The 18,684-nt window shown below is 35.0% G+C and overlaps 1 protein-coding gene across 5 annotated transcripts in view; it reads right to left on the bottom strand.

The window, feature by feature from the left end:
* ANKS1B (ankyrin repeat and sterile alpha motif domain containing 1B) overlaps positions 1–18,684 on the bottom strand; it is a 440,891-nt gene that overhangs the window by 316,019 nt on the left and 106,188 nt on the right. For all 5 annotated transcript variants that reach the window (XM_083852386.1, XM_083852391.1, XM_083852392.1 and 2 more), the window contains exon 9: positions 13,310–13,450. In XM_083852386.1, coding sequence (XP_083708512.1) covers positions 13,310–13,450 — 141 coding nt within the window. The remainder of the gene's footprint in view (positions 1–13,309; positions 13,451–18,684) is intronic.

The raw sequence follows: 18,684 nt of genomic DNA, 5'->3' as shown, positions 1-18,684 counted from the left end.
AATCTGTGCATTTTTAGAAAATATTCTGTATCTGCCCATGCAGCTTGTTAAGAAGTCATGTAAATACTTCACAGATTTGCACAATATACATCAATGATCTGATGCCACGTGAAATGGATTTAGTATAAGCTACAAAAAAACATTTTGTATTTCAGGAAAGGGAGTATCTCACATTTAAAACTTCCAGTTTGATATGAAGATTTAAAAATGTAACTACATTTGGTATAAAAGTTGTTATTGCAATAGTGTAAATCAAGCCTCTTGGAAGAAACCCCTCCTACACAAGCTCCCACCATAAAGTAGAAAGGATGAGAAAATGCTTCTCTGAATATTAAAGTTATTGAAAGACATATAATCAAAAAATAAAAACTTTGTTATGAATAATACCTTTATCTGGTACAAAGCTGAAGAGAAAATGAGATACAAAATCAATGAGAGAACAATATTCTGAAATTGCTCTTTAAAGGTCCCAGGAGGCATGAAAAGTATGGCACACACTTCCTAATTAAATAGAACAAAACAATCTTCAAGTGTCTACAATAAGTATGGTATTTTTACTGCATACTTTTCAGCAGTGTGAAAATGGAATCTAACAATAACAGACATTCAGAGGGAAATATTCATATTGTAAGTTAGAATCAGCATTTAAAAACTGGAAAATAAGTTATGGCATTAAAACAGAATGAGAAACGTGCACCATTGTAGTAGACAAATTTTAGTACAATATTGTTTCAAAGAACCCAGTATTTTCCCATTCAGAACTGTAGTTCAGAACTCAATGGGACTCTATGAGCTATGCAGTTTCCTGGCCAGGAATGTGCCAAAAAAATGTGCCTTTTGTAACATGGCTATTTACAGGTACAAGTTCCATGATACAGTGTTATCTTTTCATGTTGTCTACATATTCAGAAATTCTATGAGGACTGAACTCAATTGACTAAGACTGAAATATAAGAGCTATATATCAACGTATTTACCTAATTCAATACACATCAATGAAGGAGATACATTCAGCTAAAAAACATTCTACTTCCTTATGGCTCTCTAATTAAGGAGTCCCACTGTTTTATATCAAAGTTTATTTAAGCTTTAATTGTTACCATAATGATTTCTATGGTGTGATAATCTACTTATCTATTGCAAATACCCTTATTTATTGAACAATGGAAACTGAAAATATTGAGATTATATAAAATGAGGTGAATAAGGATTATAAGGGAAATGATGTTGCATTTTCAATTAAATTTGAACTTAGAAAACTTTCTATAGTTTCACTGCAAATTCCTGTTTCAAAAAAGCTAACACAGAATTAGACATTTATTTGGTCAGTGTGCAGGAATCTTGCCACAGATTTGCAGTCACACCAGCTTTCACTGCAGATACTCTCCTTTAATGCTGTGCAATTGTCCTTCGTATGTGAACAAATTACTATGTCAGTGTTTCACACCAACAAAATGCTAAAAAGAATACAAAACTCTTTGCTTACTGATTCTATTTTTTCAGGCTGTGATTCAACTAAGTTAGTTTCTCATACTTCAACAAATGAATAAACTTCACAATAGCAATGTAACTGCTTGAAGTTAACATATACTTGAGTGATTTGAAAACTCAAGATCTTTTCATCCTTTTATGATGAGGAAACAGATTTGGTCAGAAGAAATCTACAAAGCAAAAAGCCTGGATGTAATGTGGAATACCCTAAAGCTGGGCAACAGGAAACGCTTGGCAGCGGATTCCTCTTTCTGACTCTTAAACACCTGAATCAGATTGAAAATGAGATCCTAGCCACTTACACTGTACATTATTCCAGTCAGAAGAAACAAAAAGGGTACACTAATCTGCCCACTTTAGAAGTGGGCAGTAAGGAGCATAGACAGACCTTCTGCTTTGTCAGTTGCATACCCTCAGTAAGTGCTCCAGTGCTTAATTTGCGCACAAATTCAGCTCTAAGGCTAGTCATGCAGTCAAACACACCCCTCTACTCTATGTCTTACACTGGCTGGCTTCCAGTGGCTTCCTGTTCAACAGAAAAGAGCAATCAGTTGAAATTAATTGAATCAATAAGAGATGTCTACACTTTCGCATTGATGCAGAGACCACAAGAACCCAGATGGGCTTCTGAATGAACTTCTGGCAGTCAATATTTATTCGTCACAATGCAAAACCAATAACTCTGTAAAACCAATCTGAATGAATCAGAATTTAGGCACCTCTCCACATACAAGTGGATTACAACAATCTATTCAGAAAGCCTTGTGAGTATATAGAACTTCAGCATCTGTCAGATATAGAGGCTGACTAGGGAGGAAGCTAGTGGGCTGTAGTACTTAGAGAATTAGGAAGTCTAAAGCACTGAGAGTTATGAATGTTATGCTACATTCAAAATTAAGAATTAAATAGGACTTAACATTGCCTAAAGAGTTTATTTTTTCTCTTCTTTTTCACAATATAAAATTTTGTGAATCAAAAATTGAGATGTAATAAAATTAAAGCCACCTCTGAAATTGTATACTCAACTTGTTACTGTCAAGTTATTAATTTACGTCATTGTCTTCACATTTACATCCTTCATGTTGAAAAGCTCTGCAAAATGCCTGGTGGATTGTTCTGGTTATAGGGAGAAACATTTAGAAGCTGTTGTTTTGTTTTTTTTTTTAAAAAAAAATCCCTCTTTCTCCAAGGAAAAACAACTATTGTCTATATTATTGTTAGTGTTACTGTTATTTCTATTTATTACAATAAGATTTTCTGTATCAGGACTGTTTATTGTTTCTGAAATGTGAACAGAGCATTTGCATTTTATAGCAATATGAACAATTACTAGCATTCTAGGTAGAAAAACATAAAAAAATTAAATTCCTCATTTCCTATCTGAATTGCCTTTCTGTAGAGGCCCTGAAGTCAAAAGACTTATTTGACTAGAATTGGCAGAGCATGTTTTCTATCAGTAAACAAAGTCAAAATACCTTATCATGAAAACATAAAACAATGTAGTCTTACATATTTCCCTTTTATATCTCAAGCAAGGACTATCCTTAACTTCAGTTTCATTTTCTTTGACTTCCAATTCATGATTTCATATTAATTATGAATTATCAATAATGGAAAAATTCATCAGAATGAGTTTGACATCATTGAGAACTCTTAGCCTTAAACTGGGTTTGGATTTTTGCAAATACATATCTCCTGATAAAGTTCTGGATGTATGGAAGCCCAAATGGGATTAAGCAAATTAATGCTTATGCTTAGTAGGCTTAAGTAATTTGGTGAATCAGGGTTTATCTCACTTTCAGCCTCAGTATAATAGGTATTGATAATAGAAACAGTTTTCAGTGAAATACAACAATCAGACATGAGATTAAACCAAGGCACAATCTCTTTTGTACAACAGGAGGGGATTCACAATAACAGACTACAAAATTGTTCATTTTAAATGCTCAATTGTTAGTCAGGTCTCTTCTTTAGAAAGAAATCAGGTCCTATCAATTTTAGACACTTATCTAGGGACTTACTCTCACTGTTCTGCAAAGCCATGAATTTCCTTACTACTAAAAACTCCTGAAGAAAAAAAAAAAGCCCCTTCAATTTCCAGTATTATCTTGCCAACAGTTGTCAAATACATTTGAACACTACCAAAATAAAAAATCCAGGCTCATAAAAAAAAGTTGTAAAATGTCAAGTGCCTTTGAACTGCCTTTGGACAGTGTTAAGTACTGGCACCCAGGTACCTCAAATACCCATTTCTTTATTCATAAAGTCTTTTCTTCCTGTTATTATTATAGAAACAACAAATCCAAAGTATCTATCATGGCTTTTATTCCATAAAAATTAAGACTGAACTGTACACCCAATTTGGTCAGACTAAACTGGAACTTCTAAGTTTTCAAGTTTCAACGGACTGCTTTAATATTTCAGGTACATAGCTGAAGGACTAACATTAAGTTTTTAATATAAAGTTGAACTTCTTTCATGTACAAAACTATTATGCATTATCACTATCCATTTGCTGTGCAATTGGAACTGATTTTTTGTTCCATTTTCCCTTAATTTTTCAAACAATACTGAAAGCAAAAATTCCCTGAAAGTGCATCTTCTGGTTACCGCTAAATTGCAAACCACAGAGTAACAAAATGTACTATACTTACTCTGTTTAAGATCTTCCTAGTCCATCACTGTGCCATATTTTAGTTTTGTGGCACAGTGTACATTTGCCAGGACAGTGTCCAACCCAACATTAATTTGTACATGAATGTGAATATTAACAGTTATTAAGTCCATCTTGAAAACCAGTATGATTAGCAATAATATATGTCAGATATCATCTGAAATATATTAACACTTCCAGTATTGTTTGACCTCTCTCTTTCTCTGTCTCAGCACATTTAATTTTTCTGTTTTATTATCATACCAAGAGCCAACAAGCACAAACCAACAGTGCCCAGATCAACTCAGTGCCAGTCAGGGATTACCAATCTTTGACAAACAGTAATTTACAAACTGAAAAAAGGTGATTCATTCCTAAATTTTTCAAATATTGAGCTCATTTCAGGTCACATAACTAGAATTTTATATAGAATTACAGGATGTAGATGTTTACATATAATTACATAGAAGAGAACCCTGGAAGTTATCCAACCTCTTTGTCAAAGCAATATTAATCATTTGCTCAGGTTGCTCTAGACATTTTCCAGTCAATTCTGAAAGTATCCAAGGATTAATAGATTACAACATTTCTGGTTACATGACATACCTGTGTAGTGGTGTCTAGATTGTGCTACTAGTACAGTAAAAATGCATACGACACAAAGACGTCTGAAGTCATTGGCAACTAGAAATTTACATTGGAAATTAAGAAGTTACATATTACATACAAGAACAAAACGCTCAGTTTCATGCCTTAAAACAATCAGAAAATATAGCATAGCACTAAAATAAGCTGCAGTTTTTCCAATATACTTATTTCCCATCACTGTTCAGCAGGGTATAATCATCACCTGCTGATTCTTTCTAGGCAGAATACATACTGCACTTTTCTGTAGCTACTTCAGTGTGTGGGTGGTATGTTCCTGAAGTTACTAATAAAACTTCAGCTTACTCCGAAGAGACAACAACGTAAAGTAAGAGTTTAACAGAAATAGTTTTTTTATCAGTAATACAGCTTTCCACATCAACCCAATTTAAATAAACTCACCATTTAATCTACTAAATTAGGAAATATAATCATATTTCTCACTAGATGTTAGAAACTATATGAAAATATTATAGATAATATAACAATTGCAGTCTGGCTGGGAGCGGACAGAACCAGGACAGCCTGTTTCAGGTATGCCAAAGCGTTCCTGGCTAATGGTGGTTCCAGGAAGATAACTCAGTCTCTACATCATTCTTATCATAACTTATCAAATTAATGCATCATCAAAGAAGATAACAGATTTCCTGCTCTGTAACATATAAATTAGACTAACACACAAGGCTTTCTATTTCTAGTTTTGGTGAACTTCAACATCAAGAAATATTAGTCTAATCTGTTTATTTACCAGCCTAATTTGAAATGTTCTTCCACTGAATGCACTGAGAGAGAAAGTTGTTAGGGAAGTGAAGGATGACACAACTTCTTGGGTACAACTTGTTCAAATACTTTAGCCAAGAGTGTTTATTTGAAAAAATGCTCTTTAGTTTTCTCTTGTTAAATAGCAAAGAAGAAATAATCCCTCTTCTATAGTCCCTCCTCCGTACTTCAGCATTCAAAAAGTAACTGTAACACTTGCACTGAGCTTAAAATTTATGAAAATTTTTAGAAGCAGCTGAAAATAGAATAAGTTCAAGTTGGATGAACATGTTAAAATGAAAACATATAATGCCTAATACATCTCACAATATTAATATTCTCCAAAAAGAGACAACATGGATTCATGCTGTCTCTCTCTAGACTGTATCAGTACAGAGATTTTTTAGGAATTGATTTAATATCTATGTGAAAACTCAGTTAGCTTCTTACCTAATTTCCTTGTTCATCTCTTATATATCCAGAACTGTTTTGGGGATTGTAAACATAATCGTAACATAATAATTGTTATTGTCAGGCTTTCTGTAGAATCAACTTTAAACTGCTTTTATCATGGAAATACACATGATGTAGGAGAAAATTACTCCATTTGGCAATATAAATTCCTCTCCATTAGAAACAACTTTTTGAAATGACAATAAAAAGAAGTACAGACAGATGTGATAATCTTCTTGAAACAGGACGTGAAATACACAATCCTATTAACTAATGCATCAAACTCCAAACTCTAAGTATTCCTATCATAGCATACACTGAAACAGTATTAGAGTTTATCATCTAGAAATGTAGTCTAGATTCTACTTTCTCTTCCCTCCTTCCAAATGAGGAAAATTTACTTCCACAGGAAAAGCCAGGGACAATGTTGCTAGAGTTCTCACTTCTAGCAATTTAGGAGTTGTATAAGCAGAGTATGTAGATCATTTACTTAAAAGTAAATGTGGAGGTTTCTCAGAAGTTCATTGGTAATAAAAAGGTGAAAATCTGACCTTATGCTAGCAATTCAGTCCTTCTTTAAACTTTCCTCGTCTGTATGTTTTTTGTAAACAGCCATGCTTCTGGTAACCGGTAGTATGATTTATGTTTAAGGCTCTTAAATCAAAGCTCATTTTTTTTTCCATAGCAACTGCACTACTCTCTTTACTGATATTACTTTTATGTTGTAATAGTTATACACATGTGGTGTTCCTGGCTGGCTCTCATGTCAAACGTAGGGAATAACTGTCAGGGTTTTTAAGTTATACATACGACATTTAATTCAAGACAAAGTGCACTCAAGCTGATCCAGCAGCTTCCTAAATGGGACATAGCTAAACCTACTTTATCCCACAATTATTTTATACCACAATTAGGAAAAAATGCTGGCATGACTGTCAAGATTAAGGTGTGCAGACCACTTGCTTTAAACTGATAATATTGGTGTGATCACACAGGACTCTGCACCACCCATCTCTCTGACATGCCAGACAGCCCTGTATTTATCTCTGTACATCAAGCCCTAACAAGTTCTGTTGCTTAGCAGAGAAATAAGCAGAGCACACTATCCATAAAAAGAGAAAATGAAATGGAAACTACAGAATTTGATACATTTGGAGTCTGATGTTTTATTCCAAAGAAAATGTGGGTACATATGTATGTGGATACTGATAGAATTTGTAAAACAAACATATTAGGAGCTGAATAGTAAACTAACCTACACCACATAATAGAAGATTAAGACCAAGAAATAATTCTATTACTGGAAAAAAAGGAATGCTCTACATATACTTAATATATTTCTTATCACTTCTTTACCTTGCACCCTTTAACCAATTAATAAATCGATTAAATGTCCTTGCCAAACTGTTCATATTGCTTCCTACTACTTTCCCAAAACCTATGTTCCAGTGAGAGGAGCTATCCTTTGCTCAATATTTTAAGTTGCTGTCATAAGAAGACTTTATGGGAAAAACAGCTAAACTATTGCAGTACCTTTACCTCCATATCTGAACAGTTTAACGGCTATTTCACATATAAATATAATGAGACTGCAGAAGGTAAGGTACTGCCTTCACCACAAGGTAAGAATGAGAGCCAATACACTAATATTTAGTATTTTTCATATCCCAGTACCCACTGTTACCAGTGTTGTCCCCGTACTTTGGTACCACATAATAACACCATTACAAAGACACACAAACACAGTTTTTCACAAATCCTATCTGCTCTTTCAGCACACAGCATTGGGAGTATTCGAGAAAAGATCCTGTGGTGGAGTACTCTGTCTATACAAATAATAGCCAAGATGCGCATCTATAAAAGCAGATGAAATATGTTTACACATTTACATAGAGAACCTATGTATGAAGTGCATGGAAACAACCTAGTACATCAATAGGAGTACCTTCTTGGTCTTACACTTCTTTTCTGCTATAACAGGCCAAATAACAACCACATTTCAGCTTCTAGTTTATGTATTTTATCCGTTTCATCAGTATCTGTCACAGACCTGAGTGCACCAATTGGCCTTACTGTCCCTGAACAGCCTCATCTGGGGCCCTTTCCCATACCTGAGTCCATGGGCCCAGGAGCCCCATTTCAGCTCAGCCATGGGCCCTCAGTTCCTGTCTCAGAAAAGCTGCAAGAGTGCCAGTCTCTAATTTTGGCACAGCTGTGCCACATCTGTGTCTGCCCAACAACACTGTTGATCTGGACTCCGACTTGCAGACTGACTTTGCAGCTAGACTTCAGACTTGCCTCATCACCATGGTCTGGCCCTGGTTCCTGATTAACCTCATGAGACCTGATCCTGACCCCAACATACGGACTGACCTTCTGGCTTCTTAGACCTGCCTCAGCACTCTAAACTTGTTGGATGTGCTTGCCCTAGGGCCACCCCTAGCTGCCCCTTCAGCTTGTCCCGCTCCCTCACTGGGTTAAGGTGGTGAGACCCTGCCTGGCAAGGACCAGCCCTGCTACCTGAGGGCTGATCCCATGGTTCCTTGGCACTCGGACACCCAGGGAGTCACCAGACCTCGGTGCACCCCAATGACATCCCCATACTGAATAAAGCAGTGTATTCCAATCACACGAAACTGTAGTTTTCATGCCATTTTGTCTTTTTTACTAGCGTGCACTGAATGTTTCTCTGTTAAGGGGTAGAACTTGGTGTAGCTCTTCTATGCACGTCCAACAAAACACAGGCTTTGCTTGGGCTAGGGTAGAGCTTAGGCCCAGCTCTTTTACCACAGCACACCTCCAAGTTCTTTTATGGTCTTTTTCTGAATGTTAGTTTACAATAAAATAAGATAGACCAAAATGTCATTGAACACTTGTGAACTATCTAAATAGAAGCACACTGCCTTCCCTAGGATTTTGTGATCCTTCCTGCCCTGAGAAAAGGCCTCACACACCTAGTGGATGAGGTTACTACCAGAATACAGTGGAAACAGCTATGTTTGGGGAGTTTGTTTAATTTTTATTTTTAAACGAGGCTGTTAGGATCGTGTGTCTTGCAAAAAGTACTAAAGGAATTAGAGCACTCACAGTAGATATGATCAAGTTCCATCTTTTTTCTGTTTTAGAGATTCACATCCACAGCCCTTATCTATTATTACAGGCTTTTCTGATATAGGGATATTTTCAAGCCTTCTACTATGCTGAAAAAAGTTTTATATGAGTTGAAAATCAACCAGATGAGAAAGTAGCATCCAAAAATGACCATAACTCTGTAGTCTTCTGCTTATCTATGTAAACTCCATATAAACTTTCATACGCATTGAAAAGGAGCAGATTAGGATGAGAAACACTGAAATTCAGACTGGGAAAAATGAGTTGAAGGTTGTATTTCACAGGAGTCAGTCTCCTACTCCAACCATGGGAGCATGAGAGGTTAAAAATATGACCTGTGGCACGTTAGCTCAGAAACTAAAAGGTCTGACTGCTACCAAGGAGGTAGCTGTGTTTCTACAGTTATACTGTAGCTATCACTATAATTAATTAACAAGCTGCAGACAATGTGGTGGTACAGTCTTACAATATATGACTAGCAGCCTCAGCAGGTTTGTAGTCAAGGTCAGTTACTGTGCTGAAGCATCTGCTCCTACTTCACTACTATCATTACCTGTTCTGTGATCATTCCTTCAAGAGCATAAATAAAGCTGTAGAATCAACCCAGATATCTGCTGAACTCTGTCCCAACAGCCTGTGTTTCTTCGGAGATCCTCATAACTACCCACACATATATTAGACTGATTGTCCTATTTCTACCTCTGAACTTTCCTATTATATATTTAGCTCAATTACCACTCTCTTCATGAAATCTTCCTCATTTAGATGGTCAATAACAATGTCAAAACATTGCTTCCAGCTTTTATATGATTATCAGGCACTGCTCAAAACTATTTTTATGTTAAAAATCTTGGTAGTTACTGCAGAAAGACTTTACAAGAACTGGAGATCCATGGGAGAGGTGTTAATACTATCATACCACTTATAAAAGTTTAGTTTCAGTTTAACAGCTGTGTCACTGCAAAGTAAACTGCTTCCAACAAAGCCTGGAATGCTAGAATTTTAGAGTGGAGGTTTACATGCTTTAACATTGTCAAAGTTGTTTTTATTCTATTTGCTTATCTTTAAGATTATTTGAAATTTCTGAATCTGTAGAAAATAGTTACTCAATTATGTAGGTTGAACAAGGGATTTTCTTTTGTACTGACTGACAGTTAGAGAATATATAATCTGGAATTTCCTAAGAAAGGTTCTTTCAGATATAAAATACCCATTTGTGGAAGCCAATATTTTCACAAAAATGCACGTAACAATTTTACCAAGGATGGAATTTCTGTTCAAAGAGAAAGATTAATTTCAGGAAAAAAAAAAAAAAGAAGAAAAAAAAAACAGCAGCCACACACAGTAACATAAATCATAAACTACAAGTGGAATTCACAGCCTGCTAAAATAAGAAGAGGCATTTAAATTTCAGTCTCCCAGAATCCAGCTGGGTATCCTTGCTGTCTGGCTTTTGATTATTTTGGGGGTGGATGAAGCTGTTTTTCAACTCCATTCTGATGTAGAATTGAGGAATTTCTAAAATACTGAAATTTTTACAAGATGTAAAGCTTTTCCATCATTCTCTTCCAGAACTTTACCAATTGTGAGACTGCAAAAGAGAGGTGCTTATGCCACCTCTGAGAATACCTGTATTACTATTATGTTAGGTTTTAAAACAATTTACACAGAACTTTCTCTAATAGCCCTTTTTAAAAATGACACTTCTCAGCACTGTATGGACAGAAATTACATACTGTATATCATATCTCCAGCCAAGCCTTTTTTCATAACTACCATAAAGAAATCAAGGAGATATTTGATCTCAAATGTCAAGGAGATAACTGTTCTTCTATTTGGCATAATGAATACTGTTAACTCATAAGGCCATAGATGGATACTGTCATAATCTCACCTAAAATTCACATTCATTTTACCATTTTACAAATCAAGGATCAATTTTATGTTTGGTTTCCTTCAATGTGAAAATACAGTATAATTACATAACTGTAAAATCTATTTTTAACTGGAAGAGAACTGGAAAAATGAACTTGTAGAGTAATTCACAGGGCCTTTTGACTATTTAGTGCTCCTAAGTAAAGTATGGATTTGAAGACATACAGCCAATTATGTTTTTTTATTTCTTCATGATAAAATCTGAATTTTTTTTGACATGGTAGTGTCCTGACCTGAGTATCAAAAATACATTTTTGTACTTTTACCTAAAACATACTGTTGTAGACTTTATCCATCATATTATTTTCAGGCTAATTCAACATATTCATTATAAAGTCATTATAAACACTGAAATAAAAAAGTTTGTGTTCTTGATCCCTTTGAACATGATACTCTCTGCTGCATTCTGAATTGAATGCAGAAGATCCCACTGAATAGTCTAGAAAACTGCACATAGTGTTGGTAACACCTTTTCAGCTGAATTCACTGGCTTGTAATTTTGAGGCTTCTCACTAGTTATCTTCTTTCCTTTCTTGCATAAGAAAGAAAATCAAATAATAATAAAAAAATAATATTTCCATCTTCAATTCTTATGGAGAGAAATGAGCTAGAAACAAAGTATGTCATTTCATGAAAGAACATAGGTTAAATATACTCTTTTTTGTATCCATAATTAAAAATGTTGTTAGTTCTCAGAGCAAGAAAGTTATTGTGAACTTGAATTTAAAAGTTAAATAAGAAGAATCAAAATAATTCAGCAGTGACTACCTTATAATATACATCCTTCTTGAAATTAATCTCTCTTTATGAAAAGGAAAGAGCCAACCAAGCTAACTTTATTTTATTATTCAAATGCTTTCCTCAATTCTATAATACTCTTTAAATATATCAAATATATATATTAAAAAGAAACTAGGAAAACAAAATGTTCTTTAAAATCAGGAAATCACTCCAAAATGGCACACATGTTCATCATAGAAAGTTTAACAATAATTATAACATAGCTAATACATACTTAGAGAAGAAAAGTTGCATTTAAGAAATATTTTTTGAAACAAATTCTTCAAAATAAGGAATTAGCAATTACTGGGCTCCTATTGTTAATCAGGGTGACTCCAATAGCTCTATACCTTGCCAAATGTCTAAAATGACAGATAGTTTGAAGTAGAAAACAGCTACTGAAAACAGAAAGGAGTACAAAAACTGCTTATAAAAAGATAGGACAGTGTTCATTGTTATTCAAGTACATTAGTTGTCATATCCTGTTTCCATTGACTGCAGTGGAAGCTTTAGCATTGACTTCAAACAGGTGCAAGTCTCATGAGACTAAGGGGAATAAAACGTACAGTCATGGTATGAAAGCAACAGTGTATAAAGTGTGGTGAGACAGGATATGTAATTCCAATCTGGTACACAAGAATCTGACAAAGTTCTTTAAATGTAGTGCCAAGTAAGGATGCAACTGAAAAAACAGACTTTTCTAAACAGAAGTTTGGCAGGCCTCCATTCAATGCTACAAGAAAAGCTCAGGAAAGATGTAACAGAAATTAGAACACTAAACTATAGCAGAGGGAAAGAACAAGGGAGACCCAGAAGCAGCCATAAGCATCATCCTGTTCTGTAGCAGTACAATACCGTTTGTTTAGGACACAGCTGTTGGCATGCATTGGTGGATACTGCAAACTGGTCTACTCTGAGCTGTTGAGACTTAGACCCAAGTATATTGCCCATTTTTATTTATTCTCCTCTGTAATATCATGAGCATTCAAAAATGTTAGGGGACTTTTTTTATTTAAACTTACATAATCTTCAAAGAGAAGACAGGCTATATTCTTACATCAGTAGAGCTATGCATGATGACCTTAATTAATTCTATAAAGAAAGTAGCTGAGATATCATTATATTAATTAGAAGCTGGTCAAAATTAGAGTGTTTATCCCAAAGGAAACTGTGGACTGCAAAAATGTCTTTCCCAATTGAATCATAAGAGAAAGCTATACAACATAAAAACTGTCTAAAATGAGAGTAATAAACATCAAACTGTGTCGATATTAAACTCAGCTGTATAAGTGTTACTGCAGGAAAACTGAAACTCAACATTTCATTTTAAAATTGGATTTTAAGGTTAAAATGAAGACTGAAGGCAACAATTTTGAAGTGAATAAAGCAAGTCTATAAATGACTGTAAGAGATAAGGCACAGAAGAGATTAAGCAGTTATTCTGTAGTTATTAAGCTTTAGGATGAATAGGTAAACATATACCTGTGCAAGCATGGGAAATCCAAGGTTTCTGCATCCATTACAAGGTGTCAGTGCTTCCCATATACCCGAAGGACCACAAGTGTTTTCACCTGTATCGTCTTCTTCCTCCTCCCTTGTTGATAAACATGTTGAAGCAGGCCTCTGTGCATAAAGAAACAGTACTTTCAAATTAAACATAGTGATACATTGCAAAGAACCATTTTACTTAATGAAATGAGCTTAAAAGATTCCCATTTATAAATGTCAAAAGATAACCTCCTATTTTAATACATAGCAATTACTCAATCATTATTCTGTTGTATGAAAATCACACTTTCTCAAGAAGGTGCGTGTTGAGCTACCTGTAATTATACTTTAAATATGAGTGAATATAATAATATACATTAAAAATGTGTATTTATTTTCCTCATTATCAGGTATTTGGCAATTTCTACTTCATTTTAAATTAAAATTAAGTTGAGGACAGCCTGGAGAGAATAAAAACTAACATTTAAAAAAAAAAATCTTCTAGAAGGAAATAATAGCTGAGAGGATCTAGTTTCAACAGTCATCTGTTGTGTTCAGAAGACAAAAACATTTGCCTGGATAAGTCCAAGGTTTTTTCAGGAAAAAAAAAAAAGAAAAGAAAAAAAAAAAGTTAAATTCAGTCAAAGTAATGAGGTTTCTTTTTTTTTTTTTTTCTCTGACATTTACCAATAGCAGACACATTAGCTTATTATGTTGGCAAAAATATATATATTTTAAAATGTATTTTTTCACTGACTAGAAGGTCTGAAGGGTACTGGAAAATGCTATTAATTTGTGAGTGTTAAGGTTTCTATATTGGCCTCAGTTAGAAAGGAATAATGCTAGCTTTGCTTAAACTGGTATTCTATCTTTCTAATGACAGCTGGAAGCAGAAAAAGTGGACACTTCCCATTTATTTATGTTCTTTTGCTACACAGGATAGTTCACTCCTACTAAATGAATCGCAATAGTAACTTCTGTTGATTTCAGGAGAAAAAGGAGGAGAGTTAAACCAGTTACAAATGATTTTTTAAATCTCATGTTAAAAAAATCATGACAGTAAAAAATTTCATGTTTTACTCACAACTGAATTTTATGCCACAGATAATTATCTTGTCTATATTTAAACTGGAATTTGCAATAGCTGTTCCAGTCTGTTTGACATTTGTTTGTGCAGCCTACCTGATATTCAGATGCCAAGTTCTATCTCTAAGAATGCGTGCTTATCTTAAACAAGCTTTCAGAAGTGGCTGGATTTTTGTCTGACCAACATAATGCTGTTTGAGACAATGGCTGACCGCATCTATTAATGTGGTGGTAACATAGGCTCTAAAGCACTGTTATGAGGCCCACAAGTAAAAAAAAAAATAATAAAAATAAAAAAATAAAGGAAGAACACCACTTAACTGCAGATTATTTTAGCCAATAGAATATAGAAATATGTGGAGTGGGGAGTATGCTGCAAGAAACGGCATGTAGAGGTGAAGGAAATGTAGGGGGGAAAGGAAGAGCAGAAACAAAAGCAGTTCTGAAGATGAATACAAGCTGATGGATATGAGTAAGCGAGGCAAAGGCACTGCAAAAGCAAATACTATAAAACTGTATAACATCTGAGGGCCATTTAACCCTTGACTCCTGTGCTAACATATTATACGCATATGTGGTCGGTATACCATTACCTTAAGCAGAATAAATATTTCTAAATTCTATGCCAGCTCACTCACCATGGATGAGAAACATGACACATCCATCTCCACTAGTCTGATTCCCCTCACTTAGGAAACGGTTGTTCCCTTGTTGCAGACTCCTTGAATCTAGCCATATCTTCTAAAGTTAGGTGGATTTATTTACTTCTTATTTTAAAAGTCAATTTCTAAACCATTCTTAGCATGATATTTTATGAGGTTATTTTGACAGTCAAGTGGTACCACAGAATGTGTTGCCGTAGCAACCAGTATTCTTACAGGGACTATTAAAAGGATTGGGTTAACTCTGCACAGTGTCGGTCATGAAGGACTATTACTGCTCTGCATTTGCATAGACAAAGGAAGCAGACTATGAGTCTTTCCCATCTATTTATGATGCCATCTTCCATGGTGTTTGCCCTATGTTTGTATTTTAAATCTCAGAATTGCTGGATCACAGAATAAAGTGCTTCTTGCCCCCTGGAGCAAAAAGCAAAGAACTGCAGCAGTGCTAGGTACAGGAAAGCCTGTAACATACATCTTAAAAGCCAATATAAGTGGATAAAGACAAAGGACACAGAAAAAAATTATACTCAATTCACTTTCCAAAGGCAAAAAATAGACACAAAATCAGAGATATTTCTTAACACAATCAAAGGAGGATGAATAATGAAATTCAATACATTTGAATCATTCAAGGGAGAACATATGAGTTTTTAGCTATTACAGAAACAGAGTAGAAAATCATTATAGCAAAAATATTATTGAGCAACAAAAAGTAAACAAGCAGAATGAGTGAGAGTTGTATTATTTATACTGATGCTCTGTATATAGAGAAAGAACGGAGATCACAGAAATTGAAATTAATGCCGTCGATATGGATGAGAAGTGGGAAATATTATGTAGTCAGATCTCCTGGGCATCAAAAGTAATAATAAAAAAGCAGCAGATGTCAAAATTCATTAGAGACGTTTGGAATACATTGACTAATACTCTGATGCCATGAGACAATCCAGTTTATGACATGACACTGGCTAATTTAAAGAGAACTGAAGAGTAGGGATGGCTCTTTGTATACTGAATGACTGTTTTCTGTCTTCTTCTTCCCCATATTTCTGCTACAGGTAAAGCACTAAAAAGGAAGTATTAGGACAAATGTATATGAAGGCCCAAGAAACAGTTACCACTATCAGCTTTCTCACACATCCCTGATGCTAGAAGCCCCATTCTTCCCAAACAACAGGCAAAAAGGGCGTGGTAGGAGTTGCTGCAAGGAAGGACAGCTGCATTTGCAAAGAAGGGAAGGAGTTAATGGCTGCATGACAGAAAGGGGAGTCAGAAGTCCCCCAAATGCGACAGACTGGGTTTGCATACACTAGGGAGACGGAGACACCTGGGGGAGGCATATGAGATAGAGAAAGATCTATAATCTATCCATGGACCTCAGACTGTCACACAAGCCCATAAAACCCCCAATCCAGACCACCCAGTTTTCTACTATCCTCTCCCAGCCTTCATTCCTTTCTCAGAACTCCCTCGTTTTTCTGTTATGTTGTAAATTTAATTTTGCCTCCTCAGAGATCCTTTGGACATGAAAATCTAATTTTGTGTGCGCTGCTGGGAAGCCTTGAAATAGCCCTGTGGGGAGAGGTTTAGTGAAACTGAGGTTATTTATGCCCACTTCTCCGAAGAAAAAAAAATATGAAATAAATAGAGAGAAAGAGATTTCTGTCACCTGAAGAAAAACAGACACAATTACAAACCTTTTATAATACCTGTTCTGACTTGGAAAAGAAACAGAAAAAGTAGTTAGAAAATGCCACTTAGATCATAGTTGCTCAATTAACTGAATTTGACATTATGAAATGGTGATGTCAACATAACCTGTAATGCTAAGCTTTCAAAAAGCCAACTCTGTGCAAACTACAAGAGGCATGAATATAAATATCACATATCCTCAAACAAAACAGATAGAAAATCTTAAAAGATATTAGATATCATATGTAAAGAGGAGTAATTGATAGGGAACCACAAGGCTGATACAAAATAAAACATTTAATAAAAGACAGTTATATTGTTATTAGAACATTGAAATAAGTATTAAAATTACTTAAAGCAGTAGCAGACTACTGCTAATAAAATAAACAGAATAATAAAATAAATTAATTTTCTGTGTATGTAAAAGAGAAAGTATAAGAATATAGCAGTAAGTGAGTAGTAAGATCTACAATTAGAGGCAAGTTTTCCTCAGACTTCACTGGGTCTGACGCATTACTTCTAATTCTCGTATCTGATGAGTATTTAGATAATGTCTTTGAAAATTTAGGCATAGAAGTCTTCCTCTTTATGTCTCCATCTACATAAATGGCAGAATTTTCCCCGTAGGAAACCTTGCACTGAAGGATATTTTATTCTGTAAAACAGCTATTTGTTCTTCCAGTAGGTTTGTGTACATCAGCTTGGCTATCACAATAACCTGACATCTCCCTCCTGATCTGAGAACAAGCTAATATTTAGCAACAGACAGGATAGTGAGTACAGATGGAAAAAATAATAATAATAAAAAATACATATTTAATTAAATCAGAGAAAGTCTTTTCCATCCTTAAAAGTCAACACAAAAAGAAAAAGAGAGCACCTCCAGTCTTAACTATTACTTAAAACTACCATGTTCACAGCTTAAAAAGCGTTATGCCATGTATAAAACATACATAAAGTTTTGGCATTCCTTTTTACAGATGACAATTGCTTGAGTACTATATGACCTTATTATCTAGACAAGTCTTTTTTATGAATACAGTTAAATCAAATGAAACCTCTCATCTTCCTTTTCTTCCCCGGTTTTTTGATTTTTTAATGAAAACTGGACTGCTTTCTACCTTAAAATTTGTACTAGTCAGTGGTAGGCAAATGTGATTAAATCCCCTGGTTTCAGGATAGAGAAGAGACTTTCCTGTAGTCTCTAAAACCAAACATCAAAAGCTTTCTTTACCTGTTGTATCTCTGTTTCAGCATAACTATCATCTGGCTGCTGTGGTACTGCAAATACCCTTTCTGCCAGTACCAACCAGAACAGAACAGCATCAGCAAAACAGTTAGTGATAAAATAACAGGACATACCATTTGGTATTGCACCATAGACACTAACGTTAACATTTTGTTTATTTTGCAGCATATTGCATAGTAAGAAAGATATGCTCTTTGAAATGGAGCAGCAAGGACAAAATCAATTCTTCTTCTGGAAGGCAATCTCTTTCTGCTTATAGAAGGCAGAAAGCAACCAGACATTTGGTAATCTAAATGCTACCACTTAGTCTGGAACAATTAATTCAATGGCAGTTTTCTTTGGAAGAAGTGACTTGACAGCATAGGACCATGCAAATATTTCCTATGATCCTAACCACTGTGAGACAGAGGCATGCTTCTGCCTCTCCTTCATCTGGCCCAAAGGTTATGTAATAATGTTGTGAAATGAAGATGAAAACACTGCAGTTCTTTTTCTGATAGTCTAAATTTATGTTATACTGAGTGAGGAACTCATAAAGAGGGAATCTGTTTGTAACTGTCCATTATAAATTGGGTTGAGCAGGCTGCTCTGTTGCTACTGCTCCCGTGGCCAGAAGGCTCCCCATGCTCACTTGCTGATGCCCAGGCCATGACCAGGGAATAGCTTGCTGGCTGTGG

Source organism: Anser anser (assembly GCF_964211835.1).
Source record: "Anser anser genome assembly, chromosome: 1".
Lineage (NCBI taxonomy): Eukaryota > Metazoa > Chordata > Aves > Anseriformes > Anatidae > Anser > Anser anser.
The sequence above is the reverse complement of the archived record's forward strand: the minus strand, read 5'-3'. Positions and strand labels throughout refer to the sequence as shown.